Source organism: Chiloscyllium plagiosum, unplaced genomic scaffold (assembly GCF_037043375.1).
Source record: "Chiloscyllium plagiosum isolate Xiang-an unplaced genomic scaffold, Cpla_swu_hap1 HiC_scaffold_17, whole genome shotgun sequence".
Taxonomy (NCBI): domain Eukaryota; kingdom Metazoa; phylum Chordata; class Chondrichthyes; order Orectolobiformes; family Hemiscylliidae; genus Chiloscyllium; species Chiloscyllium plagiosum.
Genome location: NW_028270155.1, coordinates 5693997 through 5714671, shown reverse-complemented (window position 1 = coordinate 5714671; position 20675 = coordinate 5693997). Strand labels below are relative to the sequence as shown.

Genomic DNA, 20675 nt, shown 5'->3' with positions numbered 1-20675 from the left:
AATGTAACTCTGAAGATGGACAAGGGAGATCCAGTGGATGTAGTGTACCTGGACTTTCAGAAAGCCTTTGATAAAGTCCCACATAGGAGGTTAGTGAGCAAAATTAGGACACATGGTATTGGGGCCAAAATACTGACATGGATTGAAAATTGGTTGCCTGACAGGAAGCAAAGAGTAGTGATAAACGGCTCCCTTTCGGAATGGCAGGCGGTGACCAGTGGGATACCGCAGGGATCAGTGCTGGGACCGCAGCTTTTTACAATATACACTAATGATATAGATGATGGATTTAAAAGTAATATTAGTAAATTTGCTGATGATACAAAGCTGGGTGGCAGGGTGAACTGTGAGGAGGATGTTAGGAGATTACAGGGTGACCTGGACAGGCTAGGTGAGTGGACAGATGCATAGCAGAATTAGTTTAATGTGGATAAATGTGTGGTTATCCACTTTGGTGGCAAGAACAGGAAGGCAGATTACTACCTAAATGGAGTCAAGTTAGGTAAAGGGGCAGTACAACGAGATCTCGGTGTTCTTGTACATCAGTCAATGAAAGCAAGCATGCAGGTACAGCAGGCAGTGAAGAAAGCTAATAACATGCTGGCCTTCATAACAAAAGGGATTGAGTATAGAAGCAAAGAGGTTCTTCTGCAGCTGTACAGGGCCCAGGTGAGACCGCACCTGGAGTATTGTGTGCAGTTTTGGTCTCCAAATTTGAGGAAAGACATTCTGGCTATTGAGGGAGTGCAGCGTACGTTCACTAGGTCAATTCCCAGAATGGCGGGTCTACCTTACTTTGAAAGATTGGAGCGACTGGGCTTGTATACCCTTGAGTTTAGAAGGCTGAGAGGGGATCTGATTGAGACGTGTAAGATTATTAAAGGATTGGACACTCTGGAGGCAGGAAGCATGTTTCCGCTGATGGGTGAGTCCCGAACCAGAGGACACAGTTTAAAAATAAGGGGTAGGCCATTTAGAACAGATTTGAGGGGAAACTTCTTCATCCAGAGAGTGGTGGATGTGTGGAATGCTCTGCCCCAGAAGGCTGTGGAGGCCAAGTCGCTGGATACTTTCAAGAAAGAGTTGGATAGAGCTCTTAAGGATAGTGGAATCAAGGGCTATGGGGATAAGGCAGGAACAGGATACTGATTGAGGATGATCAGCCATGATCATAATGAATGGTGGTTCTGGCTCAAAGGGCAGAATGGCCTACTCCTGCACCTATTGTCTATATACCTATGCCAGCCAAATATTGTCTCCAGCTCCAGTGATGTTTGCCGAATAAAATGCAAGAACTGCAAACTAAAGCACCACACTGCAAGTGTTGCACATGCTTTTAGATCACGGAGAGGCTTTAAGGGCCAAGAGGTTAACACTTGTTGCTCAATAATTTGCCTCTGCTCGGCTCATGAAGACATTCTGGATATAGCTCATCCAATTAAGTTTCTGATCAGTGACCACTAGTGACCACCCACTCACCACTGCCTCTCCATCAGACATGAGCTACTTTAATACTGTAGGAGTTATTTATGGTGTAGAATGCTAGCAAATCATCAGCAAACAGTTCCAAATCTGACCTTCTGTCAGTGTAGCCATTCACCCATGACTCATATTTGAGGTTTATTATTGAGGAAAATCAGAGCATTTATTTAAAAGTTTTACAACCTGGTCTTACCAGACATCTATACACAAGCCATTTCTTGAAAGGGTCACTTTATAATGATTAGGATGGGTGCTCTCATTGAACTGGAAGTATTGAGTTTAACTGCATTCAATTGCCGCACAAAAGGCTGCTGCATAAGTTAAAGGTGCATGGCATCACAGCTAATATATTTGTATGAATAGAATATTGGTTAACTAATAGTAAGCAAAGAATGGGGATAAATGTATGTTTTTCTGGTTGATAATCAGTGGCTAGTGGTGTGACTCAGGGATGTGTTGGGACTACAATTGTTTATAATTTACATAGATGATTTCGAGTTGGGGACTAAGCATAGTGTGTCAAAGTTCACAGATGACACTAAAATGAGTGGTAGAGCAAAGTGTACAGAGGACACTGAAAGTCTGTAGAGGGATACAGATAGGTTAAGTGAGTGGGCAAAGTTCTGGCAGATGGAGTACAATGTTGGTAAATGTGAGATCATCCAGTTTGGTAGGAATAACAGCAAAATGGACGATTATTTAAATGTGAAAAATTACAGCATGCTGCTGTGCTGAGGGACCTGGGAATCCTTGTGCAGGAATCACAAAAAGTTGGTTTGCAGGTGTAGCAGGTAATTTAGAAGCCAAATGGAATATTGTCCTTCATTGCTAGAGGGATGGAGTTTAAAAGTAGGGAGGTTACACTGCAGCTGTATAAGGTGCTAGTGAGGCCACACCTGGAGTACTCTATACAGTTTTGATCTCTTTTCTTGAGAAAAGGATATACTGGTACTAGAAGGGGACCAGAGGAGGTTCACTAGATTGATTCTGGATTAGAGGTTACCTTATGAGGAGAAATTGAGTAGACTGAGACTGGAATTTAGAAGAATGAGAGGACGTCTGATAGAAATATATAAAATATTGAAGGGGTTAGGATAGGATAGTAGCAGGGAGGTTTTTCCTGTGGTGGGTGAGATAGAACTAGGGGGCATAGCATCAAATAAGGGGTATCAGATTTAGGACTGAGTTGAGGAGGAACTTCTTCACCAAAAGCATTGTGAATCTGTGGAATTCCCTGCACAGTGAAGCAGTTGAAGTTACTTCGTTGAATGCTTTTAAGGCAAAGATGGATGGATTTTGAGCAGTAAAGGAATAAGGGCTATGGTGAACGGGTGGGTAACTGGAGCTGAATCCACAAACAATTCAGCCATGATCTTATTGAATGTGGAGCAGGCTCAAAAGGCAAAATGGCCTACTCCCGCTCCTATTTCTTGTGTTCTTATGATATCTCTGTCAATAAATATGCCATCTGTGTGGGCATTCATATACAGTAGCAATAAATTTGATGCATTTAATCCCCCGTATATTTTGCGCTAGTTTCGCTTGCTTTTTCCAGAGGTGCTGGAGGACGACTTATACTGGTACTTTTACAATATGACAGTGGGAGAAGGGAGAAAAACAAAAGAAAATTACTCCTCTGGATAGCACAGTTTCACATCTTAGTCTTATCAGACAATGACCGCCATTGGCATCAGAATCACTGAATTTCCCATAAGTCATGTCTACAAATTCCTACACAGCTAATTTCTTCTCTCAGCTACACTGTTAGGGAAAGCATCCAGTGAAGTGCTTTTCCCCACAGTGCTAAGGGGATTAAGTGAATCATCTGAGTTGCTCTTGTTTACATCATCAGGAAGATGAACAACAACAAATGCCTATCTTAATCTCTTTCCTCTTACTCTCTGGCAATTGGTGCAACACATTTGAAGACTTAAAGGGAAGATAAAATTATAAGCGAACAAGTGAAAATTACACTCAGTAAAATGCATACTCCTGCCATGCTGACTCACCAAAGATTCTTAGTCAGTATCTTCCAAACTCACAACTACTTCCATTAAGAAGGAAGGGCAGCAGATACATAGAAACATCAGCCTCTGCAAGCTCCTTCAAGTTCCTGCAAGTTCCCCTCCAAGGCACTCACTATCCTGAATTGGAAATATATCACCATACTTCATCAAACTTCTGGAATTCCCTCACCAAGAGCATTGTGAGTCAACCTGCACATTTGGACTGCAGTGATCAAGAAGGCATCTCACCACCACTTTCTCATGGGTAACTAGGGACGGACAATAAATGCTAACCAGCCAGTTACATCCACTTCCCACAAATGAATAAAAATAACTAAATTTTATTACAGTTACGCAGCTCTTACTTGAGAATTTTCGCTGTCTAGTTGATGCTCAATTCAGCTTAAATATGTATATTTTCTATCTCACTGACTTCAGAGCAATCTATGCCCAATAAACTACTATGATATCTCTGTCAATAAATATGCCATCTGGTTCCTATTTTGACACCTGGGACAAATTTCACAAACAATCAACAACATTCTAAATAAAGCAATATATAACATTCTTCAAAGAAATGTCAATTTGCCACATTTCCAAGTAAGAAGAGGTAACAACTGATTGGCAACAAAATAAGGCATGCTATTGAAATGCAAAGCGCATTACGATGGATTAAGCAAAATAATATGCCTGACTAATACTTGCATCTTTTGGTGGAAAGTTAAGAGATTTATTTGTTATTGGATAAGTTGACTTCAAAAGCTTTTTTGGCAATAGGAAATTTAAAGTAAGTCAATTCTCAAAACCAGACTCTCTATTCTGAGCCAGAGAGATTCACAATTATAAAGAAAGATTGACAAGTCAGCCCAATTCTAAGACTGGGTCCATATTGTGACATCCTATCAATAGAGGGTAAAATTCTTCTCATTTAGCTCCAGTTAATCCTGAAAACTAATTTCCAAATGGGAAGAGCAGCTTTGTGTCACGGCAAATCTTGCTGGTGGTAACCAAGCTTCTTAGTTTTAGTACATACTCCTCCACCTCTGAACTTCAGCCAAGTTCTCTTCAGTAAATGGATGCTTTTCTATGTGGAGGGAATGGGTACACAATGGTAGGCAACTCTCTGTAGCGTGTGCACTTCTCCCATTTGAGTTTGAAGCTGTTTTTAGTACTCCCTGCTTTAGGAAGGATGTTGTGAAACGTGAAAGGGTTCAGAAAAGATTTAAAAGGATGTTGCCAGAGTTGGAGAGTTTGAGCTATAGGAAGAGGCTGAATATTCCCAGAAATACATCCAGGGAAGTTATTTGGGTGGAACTGAGAAATAAGAAAGGGATGATCACCTTATTGGGATTGTATTATAGACCCCCTATTAGTCGTTGGGAAAATGAGAAACAAACTTGTAAGGAGATCTTTGCTATCTGTAAGAAAAAGAGGGTGGTTATGGTCGGGGCTTTTAACTTTTTAGACATACACTGGGACTGCCATAGTGTTATTGGCTTAGATGGAAAGAAATTTGTTAAGTGTACAAGAAAATTGAGTCACAATGAAGATGTACCTACTAGAGAAGCTTGACCTCCTCCTGGGAAATAAGGCAGGGCAGGTGACTGAGGTGTCAGTGGGGGGAAATGATAGTGATGGAAAAGGATAGACCAGATCTAAAAGTTGAAGTTCTAAATTGGAAGAAGGTTAATTTTGACAGTATTAGGCACAAACTTTCAAAAGCTGATTGGTGCAGATGTTCATGGGTAAAAGGATGGCTGGAAAATGGGAAGCCTTCAGAAATGAGATAACAAGAATCCAGAGAAAGTATATTCTTGTATGGGTGGATGGAAAGGCTGGTGTAGGGAATGCTGGATGACTAGAGAAATTGTGGGTTTGGGTAAGAAAAAGAAGAAGCATATATCAGGTATAGATAAGAGAGTTCAAGTGAATCCTTAGAGTATAAAAAGGTAGTAAGAGTATACTCAAGAGGGAAATCAGGAGGGCAAAAAGGGGACATGAGATAACTTTGGCAATTTGGGTTAAGAAGAGTTTTTACAAATACATTAAGGTCAAAGGGCAACTAAGGAGAGAACAGGGCCCCTCAAAGATCAGCAAGGCAGCTTTTGTATGGAGCCGCAGAAAATGGGGGAGATACATGTGCTTCCTTCTTTTTCTTAACCTAAAATTGGTTAGGCCACTGTTGGAATATTGCGTGCAATTCTGGTCTCCTTTCTATCGGAAAGATGTTGCGAAACTTGAAAGGGTTCAGAAAAGATTTACAAGGATGTTGCCGGGATTAGAGGATTTGAGCTATCGGGAGAGGTTGAATAGGCTGGGGCTGTTTTCCCTGGAGCGTTGGAGGCTGAGGGGTGACCTTATAGAGGTTTACAAAATTGTGAGGGGCATGGATAGGATAAATAGACAAAGTCTTTTCCCTGGGGTGGGGAGTCCAGAACTAGAGGGCATAGGTTTAGAGTGAGAGGGGAAAGATATAAAAGAGACCTAAGTGGTGACTTTTTCATGCAGAGGGTGGTACGTGTGTGGAATGGGCTGCCAGAGGAAGTGGTGGAAGCTAATACAATAGCAACATTTAAGAGGCATTCAGATGGGTACATGAATAGGAAGGGTTTGGTGGGCCAGGTGCTGGCAGATGGGGCTAGATTGGGGTAGGATATCTGGTTGGCATGGACACATTTGACCGAAGGGTCTGTTTCCGTGCTGTACATCTCCATGACACTGTGACTCTATAACTCCTTTTTCCCTTGTGATTCCCTATAAGGTGCCCAATAAGGTAAAATCGTGGCACACATACCCTTTTTAGACAAAAGGCTCAGAGAATTTCCAGAATAAATTTTGCTCAAAGATCGGTGACAGAAATTCTCCCAAAGTGTTTCAGAGGCCCTCCTCACAGTTCTAGCCCCAATGACTATGAAGTGGTGAGTATATCTTACTCGCAAATAACTTGCTGCTGTCAGGAGAGACAGTTAATTAAACATTGACTAGCAAAAATTTTGAAAAGCACTAGCAAGCAGCTATAAAACAAAATGGCTGTTTCTAATACTGTCTTCACACTCTTTCTCAAGAGATCGTTATCCCCTAAACGCAAGTTAAACGACGTTTCAACTTAAAACCCAAATGCTGGCAATCTCTTTACCACCTCAAGTATTTGCTGAAATTGTTCCCTAAGAGCTAGCCACTTATTATACAATTATATTATTAATTATATCACACCAGTGAAAGATCATTTGTGATCATATGTGCAAACCTCAATAAAACCTTTAGTAAAGGCTAAATACAACATGAATCTTTTTGAGTACTTACTTATTAACTGGCAACTCTGTAGAACAAAGGTAGCTGCTTTCCTTTGCTCCTCATCCTGAGTTTCAGCTACTATTTGGATCATAAGTGGAAGCCCATTGCTTTGCAGTAGCTGATACTGATGTGCTTCTAAAAACAAATATTTTGGTTTTACTCCTTACATTTACTAACCAATGACAGATACAAATTCCCAAAATGTAAATGTCAAATTGCTTTATAAAAAATGTGATAAAGGCAGATGTTGGAACTCTTAAGAAAATGCAGAGAATGCTGAAGAAACTCAGAAGGTCTGGCAACGTCTGAGAGAGACAGAGATACAGAGTAGATGCTTTGAGTCTGATATGACTCTTTTTCACAATTGACTGTTCAAAGTGATGCTGCCAGACCTGCTGAGTTTCTTCAGCATTCTGTGTTTGTTACAGAAAATGGCATTTCTCAATTACAGAATAAACGAAGATTTGTAAATGTTGGAAATCTGAACAAATTACCCAAAAAAAGTTGTTGGAAACATCAGTTCATGATTCGTATGTTTCAGAATATGAGTTTTAATTTTAGGAATTTAAGTTCTAACTGTGAAAAAAGTGGAAACATCTGATTTCAAAACTGTAATTCAAACAAGTTTGGAGTTAACTGCAGGCAAACATTAGACGAAAATTAATACCTCAACAAGACACCTTATAACTCAATGAAATCTAATTAAATAACTTCACTTTCATCACTTCATGTTTGTTTTGCCTGAAGGCAAGTCTTTGACTATTAATGCTCTATCATGAGCTTTTTTTGTCCGTGCTGGTTTGTCATTGCTTTTCACTGTCGGAAGCAGGGCAAGGAGGCAGACCCCAAAATTACTCAGCTCAAGCAGGATAAATAAATTATCAAATTAAAATACTTTTCTATACATTTTTAAGTGATGTTTACATGGGTGTCCTTTTTTCAGACAAATAATCTATAAGCTCCCAGTAACACCATTTAATTTTTGATCATAAAGAGCACGTCTTGGTAACTGAAATTCATCAATTTCCAAGGGAACATGACACATAATACAAGTTTCTTAATTGTTACCACGTATGTTCTGTATAATGTATTCACTCCCAAATGAAATCTCAAGTCCATAATCTACTTACAAGTTTTTAGCAATACTGATAATAGTTTTTGAACTGATGCTGTATCATTGACAAGCAAGAAAAGTTTTTAACACAGTCAAAATCTATCCAGTTGCACATTGATACAACTATTTTCCTGTCATTTTAACAGAATTATAACCTATCTATTTTAAAGTGGCTAACACTAATGTTAAGATTGCAAAACCAAAATACTGTGGATCCTGGAAATCTGAAAAAAGAACAGAGAGTGTTGGAAATACACAGCAGGTCAGGCAGCATCTTTAATAAGAAAATTAGAGTTAACATTTTAGATCTGTGACATTCTGTCAGAACTGGGTTCTACAGTATTGAATGTTTACAGGCCTGGATGCTGTTTCTCTCATTACAGATACTGCCAGACCGACTGAGTATTTCTGGTTTGTTCCTATTTATGTTGCACAAGAGCTCAGCCAATGTAAAGCACTGCATTTTACAGGGGAACTGACTACTTTTCCCATTTCTCACCCTAACTAAAAAGTCAGTCAGAAGCTAGCCAAAGAAAAACTTCTGCTGCATTACATCATAGCTGGTGTTAATAAAGGAAAGATGGTCTTCTGCCATTCAGAGCTGCCAGCCAATCCAACTGACTAGACAAATATATATAGGAAGTTTCCGTCTGGTGTAGACCAAAAGTATTCACAATCTAACTTAAAGTCACTGCTCCAGTCTAGTAATAAGAAAGATGTGGGATGTACAGTGGTTAATAGCACAATTAGCTTTGATGATGGAAATTCCAGCCAAATCTTCAACCATGGCTGCTCATGAATATTTGGATGAACTACTGGAGGTACACCAGTAGTTGAGAAATGCTGCACCAGGAGGATCAGTATCTTAAAGGCTAGGAAAGGAAGTGAGGGCAAACAGCAAGATTTTCTGAGGCTGAACTTTCTGTATATTTGTAGCTTTTTAACAAAAATACTATGCCATACACATTGCTGGAGATGAAGAGCTGGTTCTTGCAAGCTTTGGCTAACTGCAAGCTAGTAGAGGTGACTATGCCACCACATCTAGGCAGTCAGGTCTGAGGTTGCCACCTGTGGTCTCAACAGGGCAAAAGAACAGCCAAGTGCCGACAGAAGATCAATGACCTATTCTACGTTGCCAGGGTAAGTGTTCTCTGCTATCTCACTCCACTCCATCTTTGCCATTGCACTCACCTCAGATCAAAGCTCATGCTGGTAGGACTGATAAATTAAACTGCATTTATTTCAATGCAAGGGACCTAACAGGGGAGGCAGATGAACTCAGGGCATGGTTAGGAACATGGGACTGGGATACCATAGCAATTACAGAAACATGGCTCAGGGATGGACAGGACTGGCAGGTTAATGTTCCAAGATACAAATGCTACAGGAAGGACAGAAAGGGAGGCAAAAGAGGAGGGGGAGTGCCGTTTTAGATAAGGAATAGCATTACAGCTGTGCTGAGGGAGAATATTCCTGGAAATACATTCAGGGAAGTTATTTGGGTGGAACTGAGAAATAAGAAAGGGATGATCACCTTACTGGGATTGTACTATAGACCCCCTAATAGTCAGCAAGAAATTGAGAAACAAATTTCTAAGGAGATCTCAGCTATCTGGAAGAATAATAGGGTGGTTATGGTAGGGGATTTTAACTTTCCAAACATAGACTGGGACTGCCATAGTGTTAAGGGTTTAGATGGAGAGGAATTTGTTAATTGTGAACAAGAAAATTTTCCCATTCAGTGTGTGGATGTACCTACTAGACAAGGTGCAAAACGTGACCTACTTTTGGGAAATAAGGCAGGGCAGGTGACTGAGGTGTCAGTGGGGGAGCACTTTGGGGCCAGTGACCATAATTCTATTAGTTTTAAAATAGTGATGGAAAAGGATAGAACAGATCTAAAAGTTGAAGTTCTAATTTAGAAGAAGGCTAGTTTTGATGGCATCAGGCAAGAACTTTCAAAAGCTGATTGGAGGCAGATGTTCACAGGTAAAGGGATGGCTGCAAAATGGGAAGCTTTCAGAAATGAGATAACGAGAGCCCAGAGACAATATATTCCAGTTAGGGTGAAAGGAAAGGATGGTGGGTATCAGGAATGCTGGATGACTGGAGAAATTGAGGGTTTGGTTCAGAAAAGGAAGGAAGCATATCTCAGGTATAGAGAGGATAGATACAGCTTACAGCTGTACTGAGGGAGGATATTCCTGGAAATACATCCAGGGGAGTTATTTGGGTGGAACTGAGAAATAAGAAAGGGATGATCACCTTATTGGGATTGTATTATAGGCTCCCTAATAGTCAGAGGGAAATTGAGAAACAAACTTGTAAGGAGATCTCAGCTATCTGTAAGAATAATAGGGTGGTTATAGTAGGGGATTTTAACTTTCCAAACATAGACTGGGACTGCCATAGTGGTAAGGGTTTAGGTACTGCATGTATGGAATGAGCTGCCAGAGGAAGTAGTGGAGGCTAGTACAATTGTAACATTTCAAAAGCATCTGGATGAGTATCTGTATAGGAAGGTATTGAAGGGATTGATGGGCCGGGTGCTGACAGGTGGGCCTAGATTGGGTTGGGATTTCTGGTCGGCATGGACAAGTTGGACCAAAGGGTCTGTTTCCATGCTGTACATCTCTATGACTTTGCCCAATCTTACTACAATCTGTAACATCTTCCTTCATTTGACCTCAAACTCCCAATCTTTCACAACACTAACCCTGCATGGCCTCAGCAGTCTGAATATATCACTGTCTTTCTTCTACCTGCACCAGTCATTAGTCATGCGACCCACTTTCAACCTATCCTATGCCTCTTATTTTCCCTGGTCCAGGAGTTGGCCCATAGTGGGTCAGAAAGTGTCCAGTCAGCAGGAAGGGTGCCTCAGCAGACAGAGAATCCTGGCTCTGGCAGAAGAAGACTGGTATTGCTCTTGCAGGATTACCAAGACATCCATCACCAGCCAACAGGTTAGCTACCATTCCTCATTCTACCCCAACTCTCATAGTAACACCACTGGCTGTGTAACTACTTATAAGCACTGGCTGTGACATCTTCTCTCTTTTTGTTCTGCAAGTGGTAGCAGGATGTCCATGAAGAAACAATTGGCTCTATCAGAAGCCAATTCTTCAAGGATAAGAGTACAGAGGCCTTGGAGAAAGCATCAGCAAGGTTGCCTCTTGAACCTTCAAAAAGCTCAGATATTACCATTACTGTGACAATGTTAGCCTTAGAAATCTGGAGAGCACAATCTGGTGACCGAGTCACATCAACAGGTTTGCAGCTGGCCTACAAAGAAGTCACTCAGACTGCTGGCACTCATAAACTGCTACAGAGCTAGCACATACTCAGTCCAGTGCAGAGGAGATCCCAATGGTGTCACCAATCAGGGACTTCATCCACATGCACAAGGGAGGAATAGCAACAGCAGACAATTAAATGGTATGCAATGGCCCTCCTGGGCTAGAAGCTGCAGGAGTACAACTACATGCATAACTATCTGACTGCCTCCACAGATAGCTCACCATGAAAAGCAAGGTTCAGAACCCTCAGGGCCTACTGGGAAGTACTCATGCCTGCACTCTGTTATCTCAGCCATTGGTCCTCAGGACTGAAAGCATGACATAAGGAAACAGGGAACAAGGTGTGTACTGTAGGTGCTCCTTCCTTGCAAAGAGATGATGTGATGCCAGAAGACACCCAGTGGGAGGCAGAACTACATAAAGTTCCCACAAAGGTTTCTTCTCAGAACACTCCTGAGGAAGCTCTGCTGTCCATCTCCACCCTGCTTGAGATTGCACTCTCTATGGAATCTCACATTTGTAAAAATTATATTGTTTTGGAACTACATCTGTTTGTTTGACTCTAACATGTGGGCTGTGCCAGCATAATGTCTAACATCATGTCCAGATAGGATTATACCATACGGAAGAAATATACTACGCAATATATCCTGTTGATACAATTGCTCCTAGTCCTAAAATGCACCTACTTATTCCATGGCCTTTAGGTTCAAAAGTGCTGGTGTGAAGAAGGTTAAGTCTGGGACAGGAAGGTATGCTTCATATAGATCTCCATTCTGTTCAGTGCATGGGTTTGTATGTAATTTTGTTTATCTTTAAAGGCTACACATTGCTGCATTCTGCAATCCCTTCTTTCACTTGTTGTATTATTTTATTTTCTGCATTTTTGATTGTGGACTAAAATGGAAATAAACTATTTTAAAATCATATACTGTGGAAGGAATTGCTCCACTTTTAAAAACAAATTTCTGAAACTCATCATTTATGGTGTTACTGTGCTGCTATTGCAGTCAAGCAGTGAGGGAGGCTGTAGACAGCATGGCACCAGGGTGCGTACACAGAATGACTTTTGGCAGGCAACAAGTAGTTGATTGGTTTGTGCAATGGTGACCTGTCATGGAAGCAAAGATTCATCCTGATGACAACTCTCTGATTCCTGGGGAGCTGAACAGCTTGTGGGTGTGAATAATATAAGAAGTCTTCGGATTGATGGAAGAGCAAACAGTACGTCTCTTTCTCTCTGCAACAAAGAGATCTGAAGTGAGAAAAAAGCCAGTTATTTTCTCCCCACCAGCTGGTGTAGGCTGTTGCTTTTAACTGGTAAGTAAGAAACACCTGTAGTTTGTGTTCCAAATGCATTGTGCCTTCTACGAAGAAGTGAAAAGAACTTGGAATGAAGAAAACAAAATTTCTGCTAAGCAAAAGGAATATTCCAACAGATCCTGCCATCCATTAAACCAATATCTTCTCTTTGTCTGAGTCTGTCAGTATGTGTATGTGGGGATTTAAAAAAGGGGATTTGAGTTTGAACTAGTAAAGACTTATATGTTGATTGTTCATAGCTGTTTACTTCTGATTAGAGTTTACATATTTCAGATAAATGGTAGTTCTTGGCATCATGGTAGCCCACAAACCCACCAACACACTAAAACAGCAGCTATTGAACTTGAAAGACCCTGTACAGACAACAAGCAAAACTAAAGTAATTTACAAAATACTGTTCAAGGACTGTAACAAACACTACATTGGACAAGCAGGCAGAAAACTAGCCACCAGGATACATGAACACCAACTAGCCACAAAACTAGCCAAAACCACTAGGCATGGTGGCGCAGTGGTTAGCACTGCTGCCTCACAGCGCCTGAGACCCGGGTTCAATTCCCGACTCAGGCGACTGACTGTGTGGAGTTTGCATGTTCTCCCCGTGTCTGCGTGAGTTTCCTCCGGGTGCTCCGGTTTCCTCCCACAGTCCAAAGATGTGCAGGTCAGGTGAATTGGCCATGCTAAATTGTCCGTCGTGTTAGGTAAGAGATAAATGTAGGGGTATGGGTGGGTTGTGCTTCGGCGGGGCGGTGTGGACTTGTTGGGCCGAAGGGCCTGTTTCCACACTGTAAGTAATCTAATCTAATCATCTAATCTAAAAACGACATGATCCTCTCTCACTGGTATCCTCACATATGGATGAGGAAGGACATCACTTCGACTCGGACAACACATCCATCTTAGGACAAACCAAACAGAGACACACCCGAGAATTTCTAGAAGCATGGCATTCCAACCGGAACTCTATCAACAAACATATCGAGTTCGACCCCATCTACCACGTGCTGAAAAAAGAACAGGAAATGACACCCCCACAGGAAATGACATCACCAACTCAAAGAAACCCAAACATATGAATAGAAAGCAGGAATTATGTACACTGCTTTGCCTGAGGCTCACTGAAGATGTTACCTATTAGGGTGACGAAACGTCTAAAAATGAACCTCCCAGCTCAGCGAGCAAACCTACATCCAAAACCTTAACCTGACCTACAAATCTTCTCAAAACTCAGTGTTTTAACTGGCAACTCATCACTACCTAGCAAGAAAACTTGTCACTCAGGAAGTGCATAAAAGATGTAGGACATTATTCCTGACGTCAAGACGGTCATAGAGATGTACAGTATGGAAACAGACCTTTCAATCCAACTCATCCATGCTGACCAGATATCCTAACCTAATCTAGTACCATTTGCCAGCATTTGGCCCATAATCCCTTTAAACCCTTCCAATTCACATACCCATTCAGATGCCTTTTAAATGCTGTAATTGTACCAGCCTCCACGACTTCCTCTGGCAGCTCATTCTGTACACGCACCATCCTCTGCGTGAAAAGGTTGCCCCTTAGGTACCTTTTGTATCTTTCCCCATTCACCCTAAACCTATGCCCTCTAGTTCTGGACTCCCCACATCAGGGAAAAGACCTTGTCAATTCACCCTATCCATGCCCCTCATGATTTTATAGATCTCTGTAAGGTCACCCCTCAGCCTCCGACGCTTCAGAACATCTTGCCCGATTCTGCCACAAAACTCACGAGAGCCCATATGGCTCAGGTTCCTTTGAGATTCTGCTCTAAGTATTTTGCACTCTAATAAATTCAGTAAAACTAAATAAATTCAATTAACAGCTGCTTAGTAACAATGATACTGAATGAAGATGGTGAAATTGAACTGACAGTGACATTTGCAGCAAATGCATTCATATAAATTGATGTTAATATTTTATTTTTTACTAAAATTTATTTTATTCTCTTAATTGGTTTGTGGGTGTACACTCTAACTGGAGACAACAGCAGCTGAGGCAGATTCTAGGATTGATTTCAAATTTCTAGACTAATTCCCTAGTTCTACAACTGGCTTTGGTGTACCTTTTTGAGGTAATGCTCCTGGCCCTGAATGCTGTCCAGTGACCATTGCTGAAGAATGCATGCCCGTGGATATCAGAAGAAAGCTAATGGATTGAGCTCATTTGTGAAGCTACTCATGGTCTAACAGAATGCTAACAGAGTCACTTCAAAATGGCCTCTTGAGTGAAACCCAGAGGTTCTCCATGGTCCAGGAGCTATACTCTAGATAAAGTTAGTTATTTTTGGAGAATTGAAGAAAAACATGGCAAAAATAAAAAATGAAAACTTGTGGCAGAAAATATTTATTTCTTCAAGACTTACAAACTCCTGATCTTTGAAATACTCAATTACTTGCAGATCTTCATTTCATATCTTATGTCAAGCATGGTGAACTCCCAGCTTTTAGCTCCATTGTACCCATAGCTTTGCTGCTAATTTGTAGCAGTGCTCTCACTTCATTTAAGAGGTATAAAGATACAAATACTTTGCTAGCACAATTTCTATCACTTACCACATCCATCAGTACAATGCCCAATAGCAAGAATAATGCCCAATTTACTGTTTATGTCAAGATCATTCTGTAACAACAGTGCTACAAGCTTGGGTACGATAAAATATTCCGATAAGCGGGAAACCACAGGAGCTGTCAAAAAATAAGCATGTCAGATATCATATTTTTCCTTTAAAATACATTTCCTTTTCAAATTAAAAATAAGGCCACATCCTTCTACTCTAGTCTTAGATTTAAAAGGCCATAAATCTACAAGTCATTTAGATTTTTTTTATATCATGCTGCTTTTGTGAAGTTCCAAAATTTCTAGGTTCTTACCATTAATGAATTATCCTGTTCTATCTGTTTTAGGACCAAAATGGAGGAATTTATACTAAAATTAACCTCCTGCCATTATGTCCATTCATTTAATTTATTTTACCTTTTTTAATTGTTGTGTTACATCTAAACTACTTGGAGTTCTATCTACCTTTGTGTCACTGGCAAACTTAGATTTGTGGGCTTCTACCCAACCATCTAAGTTATTAATAAATAAAGTGAATAGTTGAGTCCTCAAAACAGATTTTTATGGGACACTACTAGCTACATTTTGTCAATAAGTGAGCCTGCCCTTTAACCGACATTCTCTCTAATGATAGTCAGCCAATTTACTAATCAGGGCAATAATATTCCTTCACGTTTTTGACAAAGCTTTGACAAAGGGTCAGTTAGACTCAAAACGTCAGCTCTTTTCTCTCCTTACAGATGCTGTCAGACCTGCTGAGATTTTCCAACAGTAGTGATCTTGTCACCTAGACACCTAGGTTAATATAATGGTTACATGGCAGATGGTGAAATTTGAATTTAATTAATCTGGAATTAAAAGCTAGTCTAATGGTATCTACTAGACAATTGTCAATCATTGTAAAATGTCACTTGGTTCACTTATTTAGTTTAGGAAAGAAAAGTCTGCCATCCTCACCTGGGCTGGACTACATGTGACTCCAGACCCATAATAATGTTGTTCGTTGTTAAATCTCCTTCAAAATAACTTAGCAAGCCACTCTGCGTATCTAAATCCTATAAAGTCTGGTAAAAGGAAGCTACAAAGATCACATGGCATCAACCAACTCATCAACAGTGACAATCTTTCAGACGGATCTATCAAATCTGCAAAGTCCTCCTTACTGGGGTAACTGAGCCAAAATTGGGATAGGTGTCATAGTTTCATAGTAATAGAAGCAGGAGTCGGCCATTAGGCCCGTCCAGTCTGCTCCGCCATTCGTTAAGATCATGGCTGATCTACCCATTGTTTCAGCTCCTCCTACCTGCATTATCCCCATAACCATTAATTCTCCTACCATGCAAAAACCCATCCAACTGTGTCCTACAGACTAGTCAGAAAACAGCTTGGCAGAGTCATACTCATCGAATCATATTATGCAGACCGTGTCCTAGAGACTCATTATCATCATCGCTGGCTATGCCCTGTCGAACTAACAGACTCTTCTTCAGGCGGTAAAGGCATTGAGGATGTGACATCTGTCAGTGGCTAACTCAGACTCCAAGGATGGAGGGGGAAAACCTAGATGAGTACGCCACCATCGTTGCAGACTTCATTTGCAAGTTCATAGAGGACTGTATGCCAAAGAGGTCAATCCGTGTGTTCCCAAACCGGAAACTTTGGATGAAGCACAAAATCCACTACCTACTGAGGATCAGGCATATGACATTCAGGTTGGATGACCCAAACCTTCACTGGAAATCCAGATATGACCTCCGCAAAGCCATTAGAGATGCCAAGAAGCAGTACTGGACCAAGTTAGAAGCCCAAACTAAACACATCGACAACTGCTGCCTGTGGCAAGGCATACACAACATAACGGGATACAAAATGAAGCAGAATAAAATAATGGACAAAAACACATCCCTCCCTGATGGACTCAATATTTTCTATGCTAGGTTCGAACAGAATGCCAGGGGTGTGAGATCACCTGCCCCGACAGACCCAGACTACCGTTTCCTCTGTCACCGCTGTAGACATCCTGGCCGTGCACTCAGATTCTGTGCAGACTTGCTGGTGGAAATATTCACACATCTTCAACTGCTACTTGCTACAATGTGAAGTTCCTACCTGCTTCAAGAAGACCACCACCAAAGAAAACACATGCAATGTGCCTCAACGACTACCGCCCAATGGCTCTGACCTCCATAATCATGAAATGCTTTGACAAGTTAGCCATGGCCTACATCAACTCTAGCCTCACAACCTGCCTCGATCCCCTGCAATTTGCCTAGCCGTGAAACAGATCCTCAGCAGAAACCACATCCCGAGTCCTGCACTCATTCCTGGAACATCTGGATAACAAGGCTCCTACTCATGCTCCTACTCATCGACTACAGTTCTGCCTTCAATACCACAATCCCTACCAGACTAATCTCAAAACTCTAAGGCCTAGGTCTCAGCTCCGCCCTCTGCAACTGGATCTTCAACTTCCTGACCCACAGACTGCAATCACTGAAGATAGACACCAGCTTATCCTCCATGATGATCCTCAACACTGGGTGCTCAGCAAGGATGTGTAGTCAGCCCCCCACTACACTCCCTGTAAACCGATGATTGTGGAGCCAAATTTCATACAAATTTCATACAAATGCCAACACAAGTTTGCTGACAACACCACCATCATAGGCCAGGTATCAAACAATGCTGAGTCAGAATACGGAAGGAAATTCAGTGCTTGGTTTCGTGGTGCAATGATAACGATCTCTCTCCCAATGTCAGCAAAACAAAAGAACTGATCATTGACTTCAGGAAGAAAGGTGAACACACCCGCATCTACATCAACGGAGCTGAGGTGGAGATGGTCGAGAGCGGCAAGTTCCCAGGAAAGACGATAATCAACAATGTGTGCTGGACCTCCCGCATAGGTGTGACAATCAAGAAGGTACAACAATGTCTCTTCTTCCTAGCAGGCTTAGGAAACTCGGCATGTCCATAAGGACCCTGACCAATTTTCACAATGCATCAAAGAAAGCATTCTATCTGGCTGCGTAACAGCTTGGTACGGCAACTGCTCTGCCCAGGATTGTAAGAAACTACAGAAAGTTGTATGCACAGTCCAGACCATCACGGAAACCAAACTCCCATCCATGCACTCCATTTTTCATGTCTTATATTTGTGAAAGGCTGCCAACATCATCATAAATCCCTCTGACCTGGTTATATGGTCTTCCAATCTCTTTCATTGGGCAGAAGATACTGAAGCTAGAACACATACACCAGCAGGTTCAAGAATTGCTTCTTCCCTAATGTTATCAGACTGTTGAACAGACCTCTCTAATTTCAAATCTAATGTTGACCTTGTTTTTGTGCACCTCCTGTGCAGTCATAATGTTGTATGCCTCGCTCTGTCCAAACACCCGAAGATCTGTATGTTCTTGTTTGCTGTGATGTGCCTGTATTGCAAGCAAAACAAAACTTTTCACTGCACTATACTTAAGACAACTGTAAATCAAATCAAAAAACCCACAGGTTCTGATAGCAGACTGTTGTGAGAGGCTGGTTATGTTTTTCTCCTCTCCCCTTGGAAATGTGCAGATTTCATAAGGTCCACATGCTTGTCCAGGGTCACCTCACCTACCTGCACTTTGTACATCATTGTACCTGACCTTGTGTTGATCATGTCTCTCACATACGTAGGACAATTTCTGTGATTTTGGCACCAAACTTCGCACCTTACGTCCTCTCTCGCTTAAAGTGGTCTTGTGTCCGGCACTGACATTCCTGATGCCTTTTCACTCTCCTCCCAGTGTCCAGGAAGATCAGGTTTAACCCGGTGCAGAGTCTTCTCCCCATTAGCAACTCTGTTGCAGCTGTCCCTGTAGTTGTGTGAGGGGTGGTCCTCTCATCAAACAGGAATGGGAATAGTTCGGAATTGGTGAAGCAGTAGGCTGGTCTTTAAGCCTGTGTTCAAAATTTAGACTGTTCTTTCCACCAGATCATTAGATGATGGATGGTATGGAGCTATTCTTATATGCTGAATTCCACTCAACTTCAGGAAATACTCGAATTCACTGCTGGCAAATGATGACCCATTGGACATGTATTGCAAAAGATGCTCGTAGCTTTTCTACCATTGTCCTATGTTTGACGAATGAACTTGGTGCACATCCAATCACTCTGAGTGGCCATCCACAATGACTAAAAATGCTAAACCCAAGAAAGGTCCAGCATAATCAATGTGTAACCTGACCATTCCCATGAATGTCGGGGAGCTGCTGGCAGCAATGTTTGTTCTTGTTGGCACTCTGGGCACTACCCTACCAACATGGCTATGTCTGCATTCAATCCTGGCCACCAGACATCACTGGATGACTGTGGTGGAGTTCAACCAGTATCTGGCGACGACTTTTACTTGGGACAATCACTCTCCCCATTAAAAAATTGCAGTCTGCTGTGGTGATCTGGTCTCGCCCGGTTCAGAAAGAGTTCAATTCTGGTTGCGATGGCTCTTTTGTTTCTCCCAACACCATCAACCAGGACCAGATCTAATTGCATTCACAGTTAACATTGTCAGTGGTGACCAGAAGAATGTCCAGAAATGTAAAGAACCAGAACACACTTTCCAGTGGTGGCACTGGATATACCTGTCAGTGGGAGGCAGCTCAAGGTGTCCACATTTGCTATTTGGCCCCCTGGATAGTATTCCAACTTGTAATTGTACTGACTTAGATTAAGAGCCCGCTACTGAATTTGATCTGAAGCGAAAGGCAGCATGACCTTGGTCACTTTGAGTAGCCCTAGCAGAAGTTTGTGGGTGTTACAATTACAAATGTATGTGGCATTGATGGAACTTTCTGACACCAAAGATGATCATCAAACCTTCCCTCTCTATCTGAATCAGCCAAAGTCCAGGAAGCAAACATTATTGGACGTTCCCTCCATTGGGCCATCAGTGAGACAACACTTCACTAATACCTTATGGGGAGGCGTCAAATGTCAGTATCAAATCTTACGTTGGATCATAATGTCCGAGCACCCTAAACAATGACAGTTACTTCACTTTGCTAAAGGCTACACCTTGGCTACAAGACCATTTTCAAGGTTGACCCTTTTTCAATAGCAGGTGTAACGGTGCCAGGATGGAGGGAAGGTTACATGTGAACTTTCCCACATCTATACCAGGGCTTAGGTCTTTCTTTGGATTGGAAAATTATTATGGAAAGTTCGCATGTAACCTTCCCTCCATCCTGGCACCCTTACACCTGCTATTGAAAAAGGGTCAACCTTGAAAATGGTCTTGTAGCCAAGATGTAGCCTTTAGCGAAGTGAAGTAACTGTCATTGTTTAGGGTGCTCACACATTATGATCCAAAGTGAGATCTGGTACTGACATTTGACAACTCCCTGTATGGTATTGGTGGAGTGTTATCTCACTGATGGGTGTGAGTGCATGTGAAAGAGTGTGTACATGTATATGTGTAAGCTTGGTGAAATATGTGTGTGAATGTGGTGGGGTATAAGCTTGTGAGAGGGTGCATGCGTGGGTGTGACTGTGGGGGGGGGGGTGGTGGTGCATGTGGTGTGCATATGAGAGCTT

General features: G+C 41.7%; 1 protein-coding gene across 1 annotated transcript in view; it reads right to left on the bottom strand.

Moving 5' to 3' along the window:
• terb1 (telomere repeat binding bouquet formation protein 1) overlaps positions 1-20675 on the bottom strand; it is a 173577-nt gene that overhangs the window by 107276 nt on the left and 45626 nt on the right. The window contains exons 10-11 of the mRNA XM_087996134.1: positions 15095-15226; positions 6792-6917 (exon numbers count right to left, since the gene is read on the bottom strand). Of these exons, the coding sequence (XP_087852260.1) occupies positions 6792-6917; positions 15095-15226 (258 nt within the window). The remainder of the gene's footprint in view (positions 1-6791; positions 6918-15094; positions 15227-20675) is intronic.